General features: G+C 40.4%; 1 protein-coding gene across 1 annotated transcript in view; it reads right to left on the bottom strand.

Moving 5' to 3' along the window:
- LOC126259877 (structural maintenance of chromosomes protein 5) overlaps window positions 1–22,784 on the bottom strand; it is a 150,744-nt gene that overhangs the window by 5,191 nt on the left and 122,769 nt on the right. The window contains exons 13-14 of the mRNA XM_049956938.1: window positions 15,164–15,293; window positions 5,815–6,061 (exon numbers count right to left, since the gene is read on the bottom strand). Of these exons, the coding sequence (XP_049812895.1) occupies window positions 5,815–6,061; window positions 15,164–15,293 (377 nt within the window). The remainder of the gene's footprint in view (window positions 1–5,814; window positions 6,062–15,163; window positions 15,294–22,784) is intronic.

Raw genomic sequence — 22,784 nt, 5'->3', positions numbered from 1 at the left:
GTGGTGGCACAAAGAAAACAAATTAGTAACACATAAGGTAACTCTTTAAAGGAATCCACCTTCACCAAAATACAATGCAAGCAGCCAATTGGATTCTAAGGGGACAGGGAGTCTCATGCGAAAGGTGAATTAGTGTGTCTTGGAAATCTTGAAGTGTACAACAATCTTATACAGTTATACTTATACACTTTCTTGGCAACCATTTTTTATGAAGCAGCGAACTAAAGATCTCTTAATAGAACTGCAACAAAATTGCTTTATGGGATGAAGAAATTTCCTTAAAAGCAGAGCCCAAAGAAGAGTGATGATGAACATCCTTAGGTCTATCTCAAACTTTGAACCTAGAAGTGATGGACACTGTTTGCTAAGAATGTGCAATGAAAAGAAAACATACACTTTTATTAATTCCCATGCCCAAACAAATAATAAAAATTAGAAGCATTTCTAAGAATAAGACATGCTGGAAAATGGTTGAGAATGGAAAAAATTCCGGGACACCAAGTAGAGAACTTATAAAGTGATTTTAATGCACAAGTTGCACGGGAAACAAAGTACAGGAATATTGTTAGGTACATTAAAAAAAGATCAAAAATTATGACAACTATAATTTTAAACTAACACATTTTAAACATTTGCTTAGTAACCAAACAATGGAAATGACTCATGACAGCAATAGGAGAGTTCCAAATAAAGCTTGTAGTTGTATTTTTAAGGTATGGTCGAGAAATGAATGTCTAAACCAAATGGCGATAAATATAAACTCACATCATTATTTTCAATAATAAAGTTCAGATTCATTTTTCTTAAGTCAGAGAGCAATACAACAGCTGTATCCTGATTCGACAGCAAGAAACTAAAAGAAAATGCACATAAATTCAAAAAGCCAGCTTGACTAGTAGATAAAGACTTTAAAAATATGAAAGTTCAGTTGGCACGGACAACAAAAGACATGGAAGGCCTCAAGAAAAAAACACGCAAAGTAATTTGACAACAGCAAACAGGCACTGAAGGGTCATTTCTTTTCTTGGAGAAAATACCACACATGCAATAAAAATTGAGCCAGGGTCTTTTTTCAAATCCAACAACAAAGCAAAAATGAAGCGAGAAGATGAGAGTGAAAGAAATACAATAGAACAAAACTGTTAACAAAATGAGTCTCATGAATTTTATAAAAAATTTAAAAAGATAATACAATCCCCATCTCCTCTTTGTAATCATAGGAAAGGTGAAACTTTAGTAAAATCAAATGACAAAAACCATTAAATACTTGCTAAATAGTGTAAGAAATTTCTAAGCTATAAAAACTAATTAAACCAAGAGATAAGAATGGACTCTCCCCTCTCCTCAACTGCAGTGAGGTAAAATACAATGCCTAGAGGCTAAAAAAACAACAAAGCTATTGATGGAAATTACATTACAGCAGAAGTACAGATGCTCGCACCTAAAAAAGGAATACATGTTTCGTACAAAACCACAGTAAACACATGAAAGAAAGAAGAACTAAAGGATGGCTGAAAGTTAGACTTGATTCATCATCTTCATAAGAGAGGAAACACTAAAGAGGTGAAAAATTATTGTGGTATTTCATTACTCCCACTAACATACAAATCCTGTCAGCATCCACTTAAAGCAACTATAACAACAAACTAAGCATAAACTCAGATAATATCAAGATGGATTGCAAAAAAGGTTTATTGACAGCAGAAATAATACTGATCTGAAAACATTAATAAGATACTATATGCTGATAGGAAGACAATATGCTTCTGCCTTCATACATTTTAAAAAGCCATATGACTATCTACTCCCCCACCCCCTCCCCATGAATCATGGACCTTGCTGTTGGTGGGGAGGCTTGCGTGCCTCAGCGATACAGATAGCCATACCGTAGGTGCAACCACAATGGAGGGGTATCTGTCGAGAGGCCAGACAAACGCGTGGTTCCTGAAGAGGGGCAGCAGCCTTTTCAGTAATTGCAGGGGGCAACAGTCTGGATGATTAACTGATCTAGCCTTGTAACACTAACCAAAACGGCCTTGCTGTGCTGGTACTGCGAACGGCTGAAGGCAAGGGGAAACTACAGCCGTAATTTTTCCCGAGGGAATGGAGTTTACTGTATGGTTAAATGATAGCGTCCTCTTGGGTAAAATATTCCGGAGGTAAAATAGTCCCCCTTTCGGATCTCCGGGCGGGGACTACTCAGGAGGACGTTGTTATCAGGACAAAGACAATTGGCATTCTACGGATCGGAGCATGGAATGTCAGATCCCTTAAGCGGCAGGTAGGTTAGAAAATTTGAAAAGGGAAATGAAAAGGTTGAAGTTAGATATTGTGGGAATTAGTGAAGTTCGGTGGCAGGAGGAACAAGACTTCTGGTCAGGTGAATACAGGGTTATAAATACAAAATCAAATAGAGATAATGCAGGAGTAGGATTAATAATGAATAGGAAAATAAGAATGCGGGTAAACTACTACAAACAGCATAGTGAACGCACTATTGTGGCCAAGATAGATATGAAGCCCATGCTTACCACAGTAGTACAAGTTTATATGCCAACTAGCTCCGCAGATGATGAAGAGATTGATCAAATGTATGATGAGATATAAGAAATTATTCAGATACTGAAGAGAGACAAAATTTAACAGTCATGGGTAACGAACTCGATAGTAGGAAGAGTAGGAAACGTAGTACGTGAATATGTAATGGGAGTAAGGAATGAAAGAGGAAGCCGCCTGGTAGAATTTTGCACAGAGCATAACTTAATCATAGCTAACACTTGGTTCAAGAATCATAAAAGAAGGTTGTCTACATGGAAGAAGCCCGGAGATACTGGAAGGTGTCAGATATATAATGGTAAGACAGAGACTCAGGAACCAGGTTTTAAATGGAAAGACATTTCCAGGGGCAGATTTGCACTCTGGCCACAATCTATTGGTTATGAATTGTAGATTAAAACAGAAGAAACCGCAAAAAGGAGGGAATTTGAGGAGATGGGACCTGGATAAACTGAAAGAACCAGAGGTTGTAGAGAGATTCAGGGAGAGCATTAGGGAACAACGGACAAGAATGGGGGAAAGAAATACAGCAAAGAATGGGTAGCTTTGAGATATGAAATACTGAAGGTAGCAGAGGATCAAGTAGGTAAAAAGACGATGACTAATAGAAATCCTTGGGTAACAGAAGAGATATTGAATTTAATTGATGACAGGAGAAAATATAAAAATGCAATAAATAAAGCAGGCAAAATGAAATACAAACGTCTCAAAAATGAGATCGACAGGAAGCGCAAAATGGCTAAGCAGGGATGGTTAGAGGACAAATGTAAGGACGTAGAAGTGCATATCACTAGGGGTAAGATAGATACGACTACAGGAAAATTAAAGAGACCGTTGGAGAAAAGAGAACCACTTGCATGAATATCAAGAGCTCAAATGGAAACCCAATTCAAAGCAAAGAAATGAAAGAAAGGTGGAAGGAGTATATAGAGGGTCTATACAAGGGCGATGTTCTTGAGGACAATATTATAGAAATGGAAGAAAATGTAGATGAAGATGAAATAGGAAATATGATACTGCGTGAATAGTTTGACAGAGCACTGAAAGACCTAAGTCGAAACAAGGCCCCGGAAGTAGACAACATTCCATTAGAACTACTGACAGCCTGGGGAGAGCCAGGCCTAACAAAACTCTACCATCTAGTGAGCAGGATGTACGAGATAGACGAAATACCCTCATATTTCAAGAAGAATATAATAATTCCAATCCTAAAGAAAGCAGGAGTTGACAGATGTGAAAATTACTGAACTATCAGTTTAATATGCCAAGGTTGCAAAATACTAACACGAATTCTTTACACACGAATGGAAAAACTGGTAGAAGCTGACCTCGGGGAAGATCAGTTTGGATTCTGTAGAAATGTTGGAACACGTGGGGCAATACTGACCCTACAACTTATCTTAGAAAATAGATTAAGGAAAGGGAAACTTTCATTTCTAGCATTTGTAGACTTAGAGAAAGGTTTTGACAACGTTGACTGAAATTCTGAAGGTGGCAGGGGTAAAATACAGGCAGCGAAAAGCTATTTACAATTTGTACAGAAACCAGATGGCAGTTATAAGAGTTGAGGGGCATGAATGGGAAGCAGTGGTTGGGAACAGAGTGAGACAGGGTTGTAGCCTATCCCCGATGTTATTCAATCTGTATATTGAGCAAGCAGTAAAGGAAACAAAAGAAAAATTCGGAGTACGTATTAAAATCCATGGAGAAGAATAAAAACTTTGAGGTTCGCCGATGACATTGTAATTCTGTCAGACAGAGCAAAGGACCTGGAAGAGCAGCTGAATGGAATGGACAGTGTCTTGAAAGTAGGAGATAAGATGAACATCAACAAAAGCAAAACGAGGATAATGGAATGCAGCCGAATTAAATCGGGTGATGCTGCGGGAATTAGATTAGGAAATGAATTGCTTAAGTAGTATAGGAGTTTTGCTATTTGGGGAGCAAAATAACTGATGGTTCGAAGTAGAGAGGATATAAAATGTAGACTGGCAATGGCAAGGAAAGTGTTTCTGAAGAAGAGCGAAGTCATTTCTGAAAGTATTTGTATGGTGTGTAGACTTGTATGGAAGTGAAACGTGGACGATAAATAGTTTAGACAAGAAGAGAATAGAAGCTTTCAGAATGTGGTGCTACAGAAGGATGCTGAAGATTAGATGGGTAGATCACATAACTAATGAGGAGGTATTGAATAGAATTGGAGAGAAGAGAAATTTGTGGCACAACTTGACTAGAAGAAGGGATTGGTTGGTAGGACATATTCTGAGGCATCAAGGGATCACCAATTTAGTATTGGGTGGCAGCGTGGAGGGTAAAAATCGTAGAGGGAGACCAAGAGAAGGATGTAGGTTGCAGTAGGTATTGGGAGATGAAGAACCTGGAACAGGACAGAGTAGCATGGAGAGCTGCATCAAACCAATCTCTGGACTGAAGACCACAACAACGACTATCGACCATTATGCACTACTTAACATAATGGCTGGAATGGGACTTAATGAAAAACTACCATGAAGTAACATTAGCACAGAGACCAAAATAAAATTTCTACAAAGTTTCTCTAAACCCTTTGTAATCGAAACAAAGGTTCAACAGGAAGATGGATTACCACTACTCATCTTCGTTACACGATAAAACAGAACAAGAATGGTGCGAGAAACCTGTTTAAACCTTCAAGGATTGGGGCTAAGAAGAATGGCCTGGAAGAAGACTATACAACTTTTGCAGACGATATACGTATAATGACAGAATATTTTGAAATGGCCACAAAACAGATTAATATTCTGAAATTATTGGCACAACAAATCACCTGCAAGTATCTTTTGAAAGAACAGAAATAAAGTCACATATCAAAGACAATGAAACTTAGTTAAACACCATATACAGAACAACAAAACTTATCGATGGTTTAAACACTTGTGTAAATGGGTTACAGCTAATGGGGTACATAAAGAAGCCTTGGAAGTATGAGCGGGAGAAATGGAAATAACATTTCAAATCATGAAAAAACATTTACAGCAAAAAGTGCTTAACTGTAATTACCTAAATTCACCATTAGAACTCTGTCATTAAACTAGTGTGTTTATATAATAATTTCGGCTCAAAAATTAATTGATCATATCAAAACGTCAAAATTATTCTGAAAACTACAAGGCTACATACGTCTCTCAATACATCTCAAAATCATCATAACCTGAAATAGAATATCAAACCAGAAAGATCATACAAATCCATTACCACAAAGGTCTGAATAACACTCACCTTAACAGTATTTTTGAACTTTTCTTCTTCCTCTTTAATATTAATCTTATTCTTTTCAAGTGAATTTATGTGATTTTGCTTAATCTTAATGCGTGCACCGAGTGCCTGCCGATTCTGCACAATTTCTTGTATTTGTTTTCTCTTATTAACGAGCTCTTTCAATTTGCTCTCTTGATGCATTAATTGCTGTACCACTGTGTGATGATCATGTGAAATTTGCTGCTTCTCCTGTAATAATTTTTCTTTCCTATGAAGAAATTAACAGCCAAGTACTGAATTAGGTCTTCTTTCATGTAATGAGAACTTACTGGTAATGAAAACTTTGGCATTATCCATATACAGGGTGTACATAAAGTCCAGGAACAATTTCAATTATTTATTGCACAAGAACCAAATATTGTACAGATATCATACGTACGTCATTTTAAAGAGAATCCCCGAAAGTTGTTTTTTCATGTATACCACCACAGCATAGTTTGATAATTTGCCAATAGTCAGCGCTAGTCGCAAACATGGTGAGTTCAGGTGCGGAGCGAGTGTTCTGTGTGTTGGAGTTCGACAAAGACAAGTGTGCTAAAGCTGTTAAACAGATGTTTAGAACCCAGTACGGTAAGAACCCACCAACAATGAAGGTCACTAACCACAAAGACGATGAAAACGACAAGCGTTTTCAGTTTCGTTCGCAGTAACAAAAACTGAATGAGAATGGGACGGCATTGTTGATCGCTTAATTTTTAGTGATGAAGCCACTTTTCACACCAATGGGAAAGTGAACAGGCATAATTGTTGAATCTTGGGTACAAAGCATCCACACAAACGCATTGAACTTGAGCTAAATGATTTTTGTGCCTTATCAAGTTGAAAACTGTATGGGCCATTCTTCTTCACAGAGAGCCTACATGGACAAGACACAGCAATGGCTGATGCCTCAAATGCAATCAGAATCTCCGTTCATCTTTCAGCAGGATGGGGCTCCACTCCATTTTCATCATGAAATTCGTGGGCACCTGAACACAGAGCTGCCGCATTGAAGGATCACCCGTGCCACAGAGAGGACAGCTGTTCCATGAAATGGCCTCCCTGACTACCAGATCTCATTTCATTCGACTTTTTTTCCATGGGGACACATTAAAAATATGGTGAATGTACCGCCTCTAACACGTGATGTAGCAGAGCTCCAGGAGGGAATATGGGAAGCGACTGCCACAGTTGATGATGTCATGCTGGGACGGGTATGGCAAGAATTCGATTACCGTATTGATATCTGCCAGGTCATTCATGGTTGGTTGGTTTAAAAGAGGGGGGAAGTGACAAAACTGCTAGGTCATCGGTCCCTTGTTCTGCATAAAACAATGCCACAAGGGCGAGAATAAAACAAGCAAGACTGACAACACAAAATGGAGAGAAAGGAAAAACCACAAGAACGAAGGAAGGGCAACACATACTTAAATGGAAAAAAGGGGAGATGAAAACCACAAAGCAGATTACCATTGCTGACTGACCATGAGAATAAAAAGGAGAAGCCAGCCCACTCTGCACCACACTAAAACTCCACCCTAAAAGCACAAGGGTGGAGGACACAGAGGGACAAAGGACATGCGCTAAAATTTAGAGGCACCAACTTAGACATGGAAAGTACGAAGCAATACGAAATTCTGGATAAAAATCAGGAGTGGGCCTCAGATACCCCACTTATATAATGTGCCACGGGTATGACAACAGGTGGTGTCATATGCTTTCCGTAAATCAAAACAGATGGGAACAATGTGATGGCATCTGGAAAAGGCTGTTCAGATGACAGACTCGAGGGACACAAGATTATCAGTGGTAAACGACCCAGGCGAAAGCCACCCTGGCAAGGAGCCAGTAGGCCATGTGACTCCAGGAACCCAACCCAACCGTCGACACGCCATACGTTCCAGCAGCTTACAAAGAAAGTTGGTTGGTTGGTTGGTTTGGGGAAGGAGACCAGACAGCGAGGTCATCGGTCTCATCGGATTAGGGAAGGACGGGGAAGGAAGTCGGCTTAGCCCTTTGAAAGGAAGCATCCCGGCATTTGCCTGGAGCGATTTTAGGGAAATCACGGAAAACCTAAATCAGGATGGCCGGACGCGGGATTGAACCGTCGTCCTCCCGAATGCGAGTCCAGTGTCTAACCACTGCGCCACCTCGCTCGGTAAGAAAGTTGGTGAGGCTGGTGAGCCGACAGTTATCCACATCCAGCAGGTTTTTGCCAGGTTTGAGAACTGGTATGATGGTGCTCTCCCACCAGTGCGATGGAGAGGTGTCATTGCACCAGATCCGGTTGAAGATCATGAGGATATATCACTTGTAGTCAAACGAGAGATGTTTAATCATCTAACTATGGATCTGATTCGGCCTAGGAGCTTTGTCGAGGCAATGTGCAAGGACACTGAGGAGCCACCACTCTGTAAATGGGGCATTATAGGGTTCACTGTGGCGTGTAGTGAATGAGAGGGCTTTCCCTTCCATCCGCTGTTTTAGAGAGCAAAAGGCTGGGGGAGTAATTCTCCAATGCAGAGGTGCGAACATAGTGCTCAGCAAAGTGCTTGGCTATGGCATTTGCGTCAATAGATGACACGCCATTTATGTTAACACCGGGAACACCTGTTGGCGTCTGGTATACAAAAACACATTTGATCTTTGCCCAGACTTGGGAAGGTGACGTATGGCACGCAATGGTCAACACGTATCTCTCCCAACAATCCTGTTTCTGCCTTTTGATAAGCCGGTGAACATGGGCACGGAGCCGTTTAAAGGTTATGAGGTGCTCCAGGGAAGGGTGCCGCTTATGCCGCTGTAGAGCTCCCCGATGCTTCTTAATTGCTTCAGCGACTTCCGGCAACCACCAAGGGACTGTCTTTCACCAGGGGCACCATAAAGAACAAGGGATCACGTTTTCTGCCATAGAAACGATCGTTCTAGTTACCTGTTCAACCACCACATTGATGTTACCATGTGGGGAAGATTCAACAGTGACAGCAGAGGTGAAGGCTTCCCAGTCTGTCTTGTTTAAAGCCCAACTGGATAGGTGTCTGTGGGCCTGACGCTGTGACAGTGACAAGAAGATGGGGAAGTGGTCACTACCACACAGGTCGTCATGTGCTCTTCAGGGGATAGATGGGAGAAGGCCAGGACTGCAAACCGAGAGATCAATGGCCGAATATGTTGCATGTGCCACACTGAAATGTGTGGTAGCCCAGTATTTAAGAGGCAGAGGTTAAGTTGTGACAGTAAATTTTTGACATCTCTGCTTCGGCCAGTTAGAACTGTGCCACACCACAAGGGGTTATGAGCTTTAAAATCTCCCAAAAGTAGGAAAAGTTTAGGGAGTTGATCAATCAGTGCAGCCAATACGTTCAGGGGTACTGCACCATCTGGAGGAAGATACACGTTGCAGACAGTTATTTCCTGTGTTGTCCTTATACTGACAGCCACAGCTTCAAGAGGGGTTTGAAGGGGCAAAGGTTCACTGCATACTTAGTTCAGGACATAGACGCAAACTCCACCTGACACACTATTATAGTTGCTACGGTTCCTGTAATATCCCTTATAGCCATGGAGGGCAGGGGTCTGCATTGCCGGGAACCTGGTTTCCTGGAGGGCAATGCAGAATGCAGGTGTAAAGCTTAACAGTTGCCATAGCTCAGCCAGGTGGTGGAAAAAACAGCCGCAATTCCACTGGAGGATGACGTTATCGTGAGGCTGGGAAGGCATGAAGCGCACAAGGAGGCAGGTTATGCCTCAGGGCACTGGCTGCCTCCAACTGCATCAGTGAGATCCAGGTCCGCAAGGGGTGCTAAGATCTCCACTGCTTCTTCAGATACAGAATTGACAGGGAGTGGTGGTGTTGTGGTTACCAGAGGGTCCTGTTTCTTAGCAGACTACTTCTTAGTTTGATTGCTCTCTCGCTTCTCTTTAGAGACTTGCTGGGAAGATTTCTCCGAAGCAGCTTCAGGCACGGAGGAAGACCGTGAAGCTCTTCATCCAGCAGCTTTTGGCTCCTTGAGCCACTGGCGAGTGTCCGCCATGGCATTAGTGGAGACTTTGGGAGAGAGGGCCCCAAGGGACCCCCTTTTGCATGGGAGGAGCTGGAGGAGGCTCTTGCTTCTCTGGCAGGGAGGAGGGGACTTTGGGGGGCAGGGGGGACTTGCTTGTGAAGTAGGTGCTTTAGGAGCAACAGAGGAAGATTTGACCCCTACCACCAAGAGGGTGGATGTATTCTGCCACTGTTCTTGGCACAGAGTGAGGAACCACTGGCACTTGGGACGATGATGGTGATGTAGCTGCAGCATATGTTGACGTCAACCGAAAAATGGTTCAAATGGCTCTGAGCACTATGGGACTTAACCTCTGAGATCATCAGTCCCCTAGAACTTAGAATTACTTAAACCTAACTACCTAAGGACATCACACACATACATGCCCGAGGCAGGATTCGAACCTGCGATCATAGTGGTCGCGCGGTACCAGACTGTAGCACCTAGAACCGCTCGGCCACTCTGGCCCGTGACATCAACCGATTGGGGTGTAACCTTTTGAATTTACATTTAGCCTCTGTGTCAGTCAACCGGTCCAGGGTCTTGTACTCCATGATTTTCCACTACTTTTGGAGTACTGGGCAGTCTGGCGAGCACAGGGAATGGTGCTCTCCACGGCTGATGCAAGTGGGAGGTGGTGCATATGGAGGATCTGGGTGCAGTGGACATCCGCAGTCTCGACATGTGGCACTGGAAGTGCAGCGGAAAGACATGTGCCCGAACCTCCAGCACTTAAAGCACCGCATAGGGGGAGGGACGTATGGTTTAACGTCACAGCGGTAAACCATCACCTTGACCTTTACAGGCAATGAATCACCCTTAAAGGCCAAGATGAAGGCACCAGTAGCAACCCCCTGTTGTCTTTGGGTCCCCCGTAAATGCGCTAGATGAAATGAACAACCCACCATTCTAAATTGGCGTGGAGCTTGTCGTCAGGCTGCAAGAGAAGGTCATGATGGAAAATAATCCCCTGGACCATGTTGAGGCTTTTATGGGGAGTGACAGAAACAGGAATATCACCCAGGTTGTCACAGGCGAGTAACACTCGGGACTGGGCTGGAGATGTTATCTCAATCAAGACTGCGCCATTTCCCATCTTGGACAGCACTGTCACTTCTCCAAACTTATTATCAAGAGGTTCAATAAAAATTTTGGCTTCTTAGGTAGATAAAGAGTCCCTATCGGTTCTGATACAGACTAAAAATCAAGGCGAATATGGCTCTCTCCATTCTGTAGCTCTACATTCCCCCCATGGTGTAGTGAAGGAGAGAAACGATTTAGGGCCATCCCTGTAGCCATTGTATTCTATCTTGCCCTTCTTAGAGACCACTGGTGCCCTATGGCCACCAGCATGAGATGACTTAGTCCTTTTCATTGCGTGTTATCCACTACGATGCCACCTCCTCCGATCAGGGGCTCTCCCCACGGGTGCGACCTAGCCACAGCAAAGGCCAACAGGCATGATGGCCGTTGCCGGGAGTCCTGATGCCCCAGGAAGACAGGCATATATTCCTCAGTATACGTGGGGAGTTTACAGCTCAGGCATCAGCAGTGCGATCCCTGTGTTGTCAGGGGGCTACCACCAAATGGGTACATGATGGCCCCACCGCAATGGAATGGCTACCATGCTGGATACTGGGTGCAGAAAAATCCAATATTGTCACGGAGGTGAAAGAGGACAGGAGACAACGGAAGAAGATGACATACCCCGGAAAGTGTCCTCGCCCAAATAGATAAATCGCAGGTGGAGATGCAAAGCCATGACGAGATTCAGGAGAATGAATCTAAGGGCACTTGTGCACCACATAAGGAGTCCTTCCCCATATGGCCTGCACTTGAATGAATTGAGTAGTGATATTGTTCCAAATTTTGCCAAAAGCTTGATGATATCCAAGTCGAAACCATTCACAAGATTCAATAGGCTTTCAGGAGCAATCCACAGACAATGAAGTGGTACAATTGCTTCAAAAATGCCAGCACATCAGTGGACAGCGATCTGAGTTCAGGCAGACCTTCAACAAGCTGAAAGACAATGTCATTAAGCACGTGCAGACTTACTTTGTGGACTACCGTCATATCACAGTACAAAAACTTGCGACCGTGGAAAGGGTGAGCATTGAATGGGTCCATTCAGTTTTGGCCAATGATTTGTACATGAGTATAGTTTCTGCAAAATTCATACCAAAACAGCTGGCAATGGATGAGAAGCAATGCAGTCTGGAAATTGTGCAGCATATGCTGGACAATGCAAAATGTAACTCCAATTTTCTGAACATCATTATTATAGTGGAAACATCTGACATCATTGAGACAAAAGCAGCACAGCAGGACCTTTTTCTTCAACTTTCATAGGGTGTTGCGTCATCAACCACAAGGCCAAACCATTGCAAAGGAGAATGACCAGGAGGACTTTTGGCCCCCTCGTGATGTGATGTTGCATAAATGATCAGATCTGTCGGCACCAACACTTGGCAACCCCATCATAATAGTGCACACACACACAAATTCTGTTCATCTGATTTGGACTCTCCTCATCAAACACAACATTCATATGGTAGTTAGGCTTCTGGCTCCCCCAACATGGCTCTGTGTAACAACAGTTGACTGTTTCCAAAGCTGAAAATGACCCTGAAAGGAACCCAGAATGCAACAGCCCAGCTGATCACCATTCGAAAAAGCAAAACAATCACAGAAGTGCTGGGAGAAGTGTGTGCGTTACCAAGGAGACTACTTTGTAGAGGACTGATGATGATCTTTTTCTTGTGCCTCTGTCCCGATCAGCGCAGGACTACTGTAAATTTATTTTAATAATTAATTACCATTTATAGCATCCTTGTATTCTGTTTTCTTGTACTGTCACCACATACTTGCTAAAATGTCAAAATTGTGCATATGTCAATATAATTATTAGATATTCTTGGAATAGATATCAAATATTAAAATAAATTTATAGCAGTCTCGGAAATAGTTTTATACATGTACATACATATTATCACTAAAACACACACACACACACACACACACACACACACACACACACACACACAGTCTCAGATGCACGCTCAGGTGGTAGAGCACTTTCCCGCGAAAGGCAAAGGTCCCAATTTCGAGTCTCAGTCTGGCACACAGTTTTAATCTGCCAGGAAGTTTCAGGTCTCCTTACATTGTGCTCAGTCAGCTGCCAGCTATTTCCTGGCCCATGGTGAGTGTACTGGGCTGAGATGGAGTGTGGGGTGGGGGTGAGGGATGAAGAGAGGTGGGAGGAAGTGTCTAGCAGCTTGTAGGAGGGTGGGGAGTCGTCTGTGGGCTAGCTAAAGGTGCAGGTAGGGAGTATGCGGCAGATAGCTGGACATGCAATTTCACAACTACCAAAGACGGCTCCCCACTCTCCTACGAGCCGCTAGATACTTCCCCCATCCCCATGCCTGCCTCCCACCTCTCTCCATCCCTCGCTTCACTTCGCCTCACCCCACCCCACCCCACATTCCCACCTTGCCACAGTACACTCACTGTGGACCAGAGAAGAGCTGGCAGTCAACTGAGCACAATATAGGGAGACAGGAATCTGCATGTGAATGTGAATGTGAATGTGAATGTGTGTGTGTGTGTGTGTGTGTGTTCTCATTTTTACTATAAGCTTAAAAAAAAGTGCATTCTGAAAGCCAGCCAAGCTCTACACCTTTTGTTTACATACCTATCGACAATGCAGCACCTCTGCCTTTCAGTGAGTCATCTCCTTTATTCCTAAATAAATTGTAATTCCCAACCTGAATTTCCACACATTACCATATGTACACGAGGTGTGATCAAATAGTAATGGGAATTTTTGTTTTCTTAAAGAATCATTAGTTATTCATCAATATCTTTGTCCCCTCCAAGGAACCCCTTCTGATACAACACACGTGTGCCAGTACTTTTTCCAATCTTGGAAGCAATTCTGGAACTCACTTTTCATTGTAATGTTCAGCAGCTTCAGCGATTCTATTTTGATCTCATCAATGGTGGCAAAAATTCATCATTTTATGAGTCTCTTCAGCCTAGGAAACCGAAAGAAGTTACAAGGGCCATGTCCAGCGAATACAGTGGCTGAGGCAACAAAATAGTTTTGTTCTTTGCCAAAAAATCATGAACAAGCATTTGGATGTGAGTGAGAGCATCGTCGTGATGCAATTTCCACGGGTGGTTTTGCCACAATTGTGGTCATTTTCTTCAGACTGCTTCACGCAAATGACGCATAACTTCCAGGTAGTGTTTCTTATTGACTATAAGGCAAGAACTCACGATAAACTACCCCACATAGTAAAATAAAAATAGTGAGAAGAATCTTCACATTGCTTGAACTTGTCGAAGAGGAGGCAAACTTACATGACAGGAAAAACCTCGTGGCGCATTTGGAAGGGTTCAAGATGATTGAGGCAGCACTGCAGTACATTAGTGAGCAGGAGGAAGTAATGCCAGCTGATATCAGCAGTTTGCGTAAGTGGAGGGATATTTCAGAATGGAAGAGCTTTAAAGGAGAGACATAGTTATCTATCGAAGACTTTTTTAAAACCACAAACCCGTTAAGTTTCTTCTTTTTTGTTAGGCCTGACTTTTCACAAGCGTGTAAAGATACATTTATACTTCATAAGACAGATCATTTTATGTTTCCTGTAATAATTTTTGATGGGTGCAGTTAGTACATACAAGACACTTATAACTAGCATACATTACAAAAGGAAACAGAAAATGTTTTTAAAATTGGGTTTTGATATAAAAAAGGGGCATTCTGAAATGTACAGCTGATGACGGAAAGGAGAATTTATTCAAAACATGTCTACAAATTGCCTTGCATAACTGGAAAAATAAATTCAGTAGAATGGGACTTCAGTTAAAAGACTACAGTGTGCATACACTTTACTTCACCGGTGGCGACTGCGGTCAATGAAGAGGAAATTAATAGAACTACTCAGTAATGGTGACTGAAGTTAATCATCAAAACATGGGAATGGAATCAGTACATCAGATAATGTAACCATAAAAAATTGTGAATGTTATAAATAATTTGGGAGGAGAAATATGTAACAGAGGTGGAACATGTGAAGACGACCTGAGAAAGAGACTGAGCACAGGAAGAAGAGTAATATCGAAATTTGACTCTCTTTTGTGGCCCACTAAAATCAGTTTAAAAATTAAACTTCTGTTGTTATATTCGTAGATAATTTATGTGATAAATAAAAGCACAGTATTGTAACATTCCACAATACCAATCAAGCATAAGCACAAATATTAACATCTACACGACTTACCTCTCTTCTATTACTTGTATTTCTTTAATACTAATGGATCGTGTGAAATAATTTGCTTCTGTCACACGACTATTCTCCGTAAGCTTTTCTCCGGAATATATTGAGTGAGAGGCAGAATATCTGCTGCTTTCTGAGGAAAGTAAAATTAATATTTACGGACAAGTTTTAATGTAGTTGAGACAACACCAAAAAATATTGTACACAATGCTATATTTAGGTTTATTATTATTACATTATTTAAATGTATCAATGTGGGGGGGGGGGGGGGGGGGCAGAACACTGTATCACTGCTCAAAACTGTGTGACTTGGAATGTGTGTAGTTTAAAGCAACACAAATGTCATTTGGGATCACAATACAAACAAGAGGAAAGATAAATTTATGCATACATCCTGGAAAGATAGCAAAAAAATTTCTTAAGAATTTACTCATGTAGTACTGCATAACAAACCATTGCTACAGGTATTAATGAGGACTAACAAAAAGGAACAGGAAAACGATTTTACACAGAACTGTGCATGCTAATATAGTAGCTGAAAAAATAAATTTGACAACAGAGGAGGTTGAAAACTACAAATTTACAAGATCAACTCTCATACAAAATAATGATAAACAGATTCTCAGAGTTGCCTGAAGGCTTCTCTAAACTTCAAATTGCCACAAGCATATATTGAATACTACACTTTGAAAAACGAAAACTTCATTATGTGGATAAAGAGAGCTGAGAGATAGAACAAATTTCATACAGGGTGTTTCACGATCACAACAATAAATTTTGGAGGAATGATTGCTCACAACGCTTTATCATCAAGCAACATATTCTTTTTAGTGTGTCATTCATAAGATATGTGCAGTTGTAGGAATATGTGCATGAATAAACTACTACTACTACTACTACTACTACTAGCATCATTAGTGTACAGATATCACAACTCCTCCCATCCCTGGGGATTAGTCCGTAATCAATTTATTTATTTGTTTTGATATTTATTTATGCAATCTCTTAAGCATGAGTGGGGTGAAATTTACTAAGTATCAAAACTCATGTGCAGTAGATTAAAATATTTTAATTTGAGATGTCAAGGGGACGTGTAGTTGACTTAAATTTAAAAGCTGCATTTTGTCTTGGTGAAACTCTTTGGAGAGCTAACTACAGTGGACACATTTTGAACCACGGGAGCGTTGAAAAAGCAAGATCATTGGGTAGTCATCGGGACAATGAAATAAATGATCAGACATTGGGGTTGTTTGTTTGAAAATTTGACAAGATATGGTTTGGCTGGGGCCCTATTCTGTATCTTTCCACAATTTTACCGATCAGTTCGGCACTCTAGCGCACCATATGGTCTTGTTTTCGAAGGAGAGCCCAAACATTATTCTGCAAGCATTTCGGAAGTGAGGCCAAAAGGTCCTATAGAACCGAAATGCAGTTGTCAGTTCTCCTCGTGCCAACCAATCAAAAGCGATCTGCCTCAGATCCACAAATGCGCATGCAGCGCCATGAACCCAAAGCGGCTAGCAGCTGACACAGGCACGCTATTCTTCACAGTACCGAAAAGTGTGGTTAGAGTACGTAATACTGTTCAAATTTCGCTGACCATGTGCTTCCATGAATGCATGATAACAATAGAATATTGACTGTGTTCTGGAAACTGTCATAAATGTCATGTTATGTCATTTTATTCTCATTCAAATCAACATTTTGTTTTGGAATATGAGTTAGGAATGGAGTGTAGTACCACAGTGTACAAATACACCAGAAAAATCCATCTTTTTTTTCTGTTTTCCATAATTCCTTATTTGATTTGCTTCAAAACTCATCGAGGTACGTTCCGTCTATAAAACTAATTTGAAGCAACTAATTTGTGAAGCATCTTCACAAATAAGAGAAGCGAAACGCATATGGCAATAAACAAACTGCCTTCAGTTAGTTGCATAGACGGAACACATCTCCACGAACCCGAAAAATTGTTTAAGAGTGCGTCAAAGAATAAGAACACGCATAGAATATGGTTGTAACTCACTCCTAGAGAAACAAATGATGAAATAGCCTACTTCCTATACGATGTATCAATGATTTGGTTCATAAAAAAGAAATTAAAAAAAAAAAATCTTTTCAAGAGTGCGTGGTGAGAGCAACTACAGAGGTTTGTTGTAGTCTATAACATGCATCTGATGAATCAAAATGCTTCATATATGGAGGTATAGCCTAAAAACATTGTGGCGGGAATCTTTGATCTCTGCCTACTTTGTTAAGGATTTGATCGCAGATAAATACTTGTGACAAGCTAAAGTATAAAGACAATTGCTGCTAGTTTCATTCACAGTAATTTAAGTTGTGCTGTTAGATTCCTGTCTGACCACACACTCTGAAATCTCTACGTATTCAGAAAAAAAAATGGTAAATTATTTGTGACATGAAGAAGTATAAATGTCGCTGTCAGTTGTTTCACGCAGAGCAATTTCATCTTTCATTTCTTAAACTTATCGAAGTCACGAAATTGAAGATACTCAGTAATGAGAAAGTGCGCTCTTATGTGTAAACAACAACGAATATTTCAGAAATATGTTTACCTTTGACGATTAACGAAGTCTCAGATTGTGTTACAAACAGAAAGAGGAGAAAAATAATGTTGATACCCAGTGGTATGCAAACCTATGACCTTTGACACGGCACTTCATTGCCTTACCCACTGTGCTATTACAACATGCTTGACTGCAGCACTTTATTCCACATGATTCCAGGTGAGAGAGCGCAGGCTGAATTCGTTGCTGAATGATGCGGGCATATGCCATAAATGCACGAAATTTTGGAAGGTTTCCTCTATCAGGCTTCACAAAATTCCTTTGCATTGTTAATTAAAAGTTTTAAACACATTTTGATGATTAATAAGTAATCCATATGCAGAAAAAAGTAAGCGAAGTCACTAGCAATTTCAGCTAGCACTCATGTGATATACGCAAGCAGAGCTGACCTTTGGAAATTTAATGATTTTTTAAACTCTTAATTACATAAAAATAACAGGTATATTGTGAGAATATTGACCGAAATTATTTTTTTTTTTTATGTTATAATCATTCACAGTAACAACAATACAAACCATATTTCTAACAAAGGAAAGTAGTCTATGAACTCGCTTTCCACCTGGACGGGTTCTGGTGATTCTTCAGTAACACAATCACTAAATCCGAAGCTAAAACCACTCAATATGTTTAAAATAACAAATTCTAGGGGTAAATAAACCACACCGAACCGAATGAGAGTGCCATACCGAAATCCAAAACTTCTCGGTACAGCTGTCGAAAAATAGGCAAGACGACCGATTGGTAACAGGTCTCAGCAACTTACTAAATAGGAACTTCGGATAAAGAACCAAAAATGACGTCACTACTGAGGCTAACCTACTGTACCGATCTACATGAACGATACAGGATATGGCCCCTGGCAAGAGATTGCATAGAGCACTGCTGGCTATACATGCAGGTGAGTGGAGGAAGAGTAACAACCACATTGATGAAATGTAGGCACAAAAGACTGGTCACAATGACATGGTGTCATCACAGAACACCTGCAATCAAAATCAGCACATATTTACAATAATGGTGTTTATGAGATCGCAAACAGCAGGTTAAAAACCTAAGTGACAGTGACATGTCATCAGTCAAAAAATATTGCATAGGTGAATGTAAAATTCAGTACTTATAAAGTTGTTAATCTTAATAAGCACATAAATGTACCTTAATTTTGGCGCAAGTAGATATCTATGATAAAAATTGAATTACAACAAAATCTGGAGTTACTTCATACTGCAATTAACCAGTTAAGTGTAACACGAAGTGAAGGTGTGTGACATTATGAGAGGCCAGCTCACAGAGTGGGAAGCAGTGGCGAGTGTTTTGACAGATCACGGTGACTAGCCGATCGACTGAGGTACACAGGTAAGCAGATGGCTGACCACTGATGCGGAGTTTTTTCCATAGGCCAGGGCATGTGTGCTTGGTTGAACCACCAAAGCAATATGATCAAATGAAGTATAAAATGAAAGCTGGGACCTCAGTAAACTCTAGTGTCACAGACTTCAGTTCTGTATCACTGAAAATTTGCTGCCTACAAGACATATGATTAAAAGTATGACTAATGATGCACAGAAAGTTATAGTTGAGAATAATGAGTTATTTAGGAATGAAGGAGACGACTCACCTAAAGGCATTAATGCTGTCTCGTCGACAAATACACAATGACAAGCTGTAGGGGACACACACACACACACACACACACACACACACACACGAGTCTGTCTCCCCACATTGTGCTCATTCGTCTGCCCTAGAATGAGCACAATGTAGGGAGACAGGTGTGTGTGTGTGTGTGTGTGTGTGTGTGTGTGTGTGTGTGTGTGTGTGTGTGTGTGTGTGTTTCTCCTACAGCTTCAGAAAGGCATTCCATTCCGAAGCAAAGTAAAGCTCTGTACCTTTTGTGTGTGCATCTGTCGACGACTCGGCGCTTCTGCCTTTAGGTGAGTCATCTCCTTTATAACAAGGTATGACACATTGTTATGTTAATGTTAAGGACTTTTCATAGTAATAATTATTTAGGGTAAAATGACAAAGTGTTTTTGTTTTTGTTTTTTACTTTGTTGCAAGACCATCACCGTAAGCATGCAAGAAATGATGGCTGTTCTTCGAGCGCCACAAAAAATTCAAGTCACCACATTCAAATTTCACCTGTTCGTCGGTTGGCCACTGCAAGCAGCAGCCAAAGGCTGCACAAAATCTCCTGCAGCAATTATTAATAAATTAATTATGTATAAATGTTTGTATGACAATGTTGTAATCAGTGTTTGTTCTGGCTATGATCGAGTCACTACTATGTATGATATGGTTGAAAAGTCTTAATATGTGGTACTGGATGGCAGTCTTCAGTGTTTAATAAACCAAGCTTCAGTGATTTTTGGAGGCGAAAATTAATAATTCAGTTTTGCATATTTCCTGAAATATTTATGAAAAAATTCATCCTCAGATGTGTCTTTATGGAAGTTTAAATCAATTGTTCACATAAACTGAAAAAAGTATTAATACTAAAACTGCGGAGTTTCTGGCATTCCTAAAACTGTGGAAAGGGGTCATTTTGAGTCCGCATAAATTTGTTTTCATATATGACTGAGAGAAGTACTTTATTTTAGTGTAAGTTAATCCCTAACTTTTTGCAAGTAATAACCATAATGATTTAAAACAATCATTAATACAGTACTCACTTACTTTAATAAAACAAAAGTCTTACCAATTTATAGTTGCTCATGGTAACAAGTTTCCTAAATTGTAAACTTACTGTTATCAATTATTTTTAGAACCTTCTAAACACATTAACACATACTGTATGATCCATGTTATATTCATATGTGTTCTACACATGGCTTTGGCGTAGTTTTTACTCAGATCAATGGAATCTGCACTTAGCATGGGAGATTTCTGTTTTACAAGTACATTTTCCACACATGACGCCGTGACACTTTGCACTGTTGTTGCCGGTCTTGTTGCCTATGCTGGATTTGGTACTACTTCTGCTTACTGCATTATTTTGGTCCCATGCCCCCACTGTTTCGTTCCCTTGACTTTGTTCACCAGCTGAAGTATGAACTTCTTCCTACCTATTTTCTTGCTCTTTACTACTTTGTAGGCGACTCATGGATTTATTCCCACCATGTTCAAGTTGTAGTTGAAGACATTCACCAGGCATCTCCTACAAACAACCTTAGTGGTTTTTTAGAGGTCATTTGATCAACCACATTCACCTCAAAATTTGTTGCAATCTAGAATGTTATGGTTCCAGGTTTCTTTTTTCATTCTACCCTTCTTTACTTATTGCTACTTCAGCTTGTAGTGTGCTCAAAGGAAAGTCATTTTTATTCTTTTTCCCTTTATATACAGTGAGGGTTCAGTCTGTGTCGTCAGTCTGGCACTGAATGGTGATGGAGAGTATTTCAGCATCTGGCTCCTCTACTTCATTAGGAAGTTCACAATGGAACATGTTCACTGTACCAACTATTGAAGTTGTTTTTTTGAGTGTCTTAGCAAGTTAAGGAGACATGAAAATGTTATCTGTCATCATATTTCTTCCTTGATTAGAAAATGCTCCGTGAGGTGAAAAACAATGTATTCTCTGTGTTGTTGCTTCTCTCTATGCATGCCTTTTTTTCTGAGGTATGGGAAAGCATTATATATTTTATCGTTACATTGGCAACAATCCAGAATTTGAGACCACATTTGTCAGGTTTGTTGGGCATGAGCTGACTGAATCTGCATATTGTTTTGCTTGGTAGTAGTTGCTCATCTTTAGTTATATTTTCTCAAGGGTGTGTGAATGAATACTGTTTTCCCAAATTTCACATATAAGAGTAAATTACAGAATTTGTTGGCTGGCAGGCATTCACTTAGCATTGATTTTTCAACAAAACTACTGAAATCCCTTGGAAAACATCGTTGACGAATGTAACCCCCCCTCCCCGGATTGGGACCAAAGATCGTTCCAGATGTAACTTTTGTATAAATGATACCTCGTGCATATAGGACAGCTATTAATTTTCCTAGTTTATCAAGAGAGACTGTGCAAACATTGTTTTTATCACTTTTCAAGCATTTGCTTCTGTTTATTTCTTTATGGCTTTAGAACAGTCACAGCTGACCTCCGTCCTGAAGATGGAAAAAATTGCAATCTTCCACTCAGTTCTATCCCTAATGACCATCTTTGTAGAGGCATTCAACTGGACATGCTGTGATGGATGAGCTGAGGACTGATATAGATCCTTCCTCATTCACAATTATTTCATTTTCAACTGCACTTGTGTCTGATACAAATTCTCAGATTCATCAGTGGAGTCAATTTCCGAGTCAAGGTCAGAATTCTCTATGAGACAAAACATTTGATCATCAGGAAGTCCCTGGTGATGAGACATATTTGAAAAGTCTTTCATGGACAACGAATATTACCTGAATGACATAACATAAATTGTGACAGACTGGAATGTGCACATGTCACGATGGAACAAAGAGCAGCAACAAATCTGCATGATTGCTGATCACTGCTGCTTCACTGTTGGATTACCAATATATATTCAAAAGAGAGATTATAGTGGTGTCAAATTGATCTTTTAGATTGTTTTGACTGCACTGAATGAAATGTCCAAGGAAATATAAATATTTTGTAAATCCCAATACATCGCTGTTAAAAGAAGGAGAAAATTAGGAAAAGTTGTATGATTTCATGAAGGAAGTAACAAAACATTAGATATGAAATTGAAGAGAAAAGTATGACGGGTAATTCTGACCCCTTCCAACCCTCTAGTGTTAAGCCACAAACAGTACAAAAACTAAGAACTATAAAAACAATTGAAATTCCTGGATGGAATAATATGTAAAACAATGGAAAATCTAACCACTCACCTACAGCTGACTAATGTGTGGTGCATAGAAACAGGCAACAGAAACAGTATTTACAGTAGCTTTCGACCTCTTGCTTTTTCTGCTAGAGAAAGACAGAGAGATCAAAAGCTAGTGTAAATACTGTTTTCTGTTGCACGTTTCTGTGTGTCACATATCTGTCAATAACAGGTGAGTTTTTGTCT

Source organism: Schistocerca nitens, chromosome 5, assembly GCF_023898315.1.
Source record: "Schistocerca nitens isolate TAMUIC-IGC-003100 chromosome 5, iqSchNite1.1, whole genome shotgun sequence".
Lineage (NCBI taxonomy): Eukaryota > Metazoa > Arthropoda > Insecta > Orthoptera > Acrididae > Schistocerca > Schistocerca nitens.
This window is presented reverse-complemented; position numbering and strand designations above follow the sequence as displayed.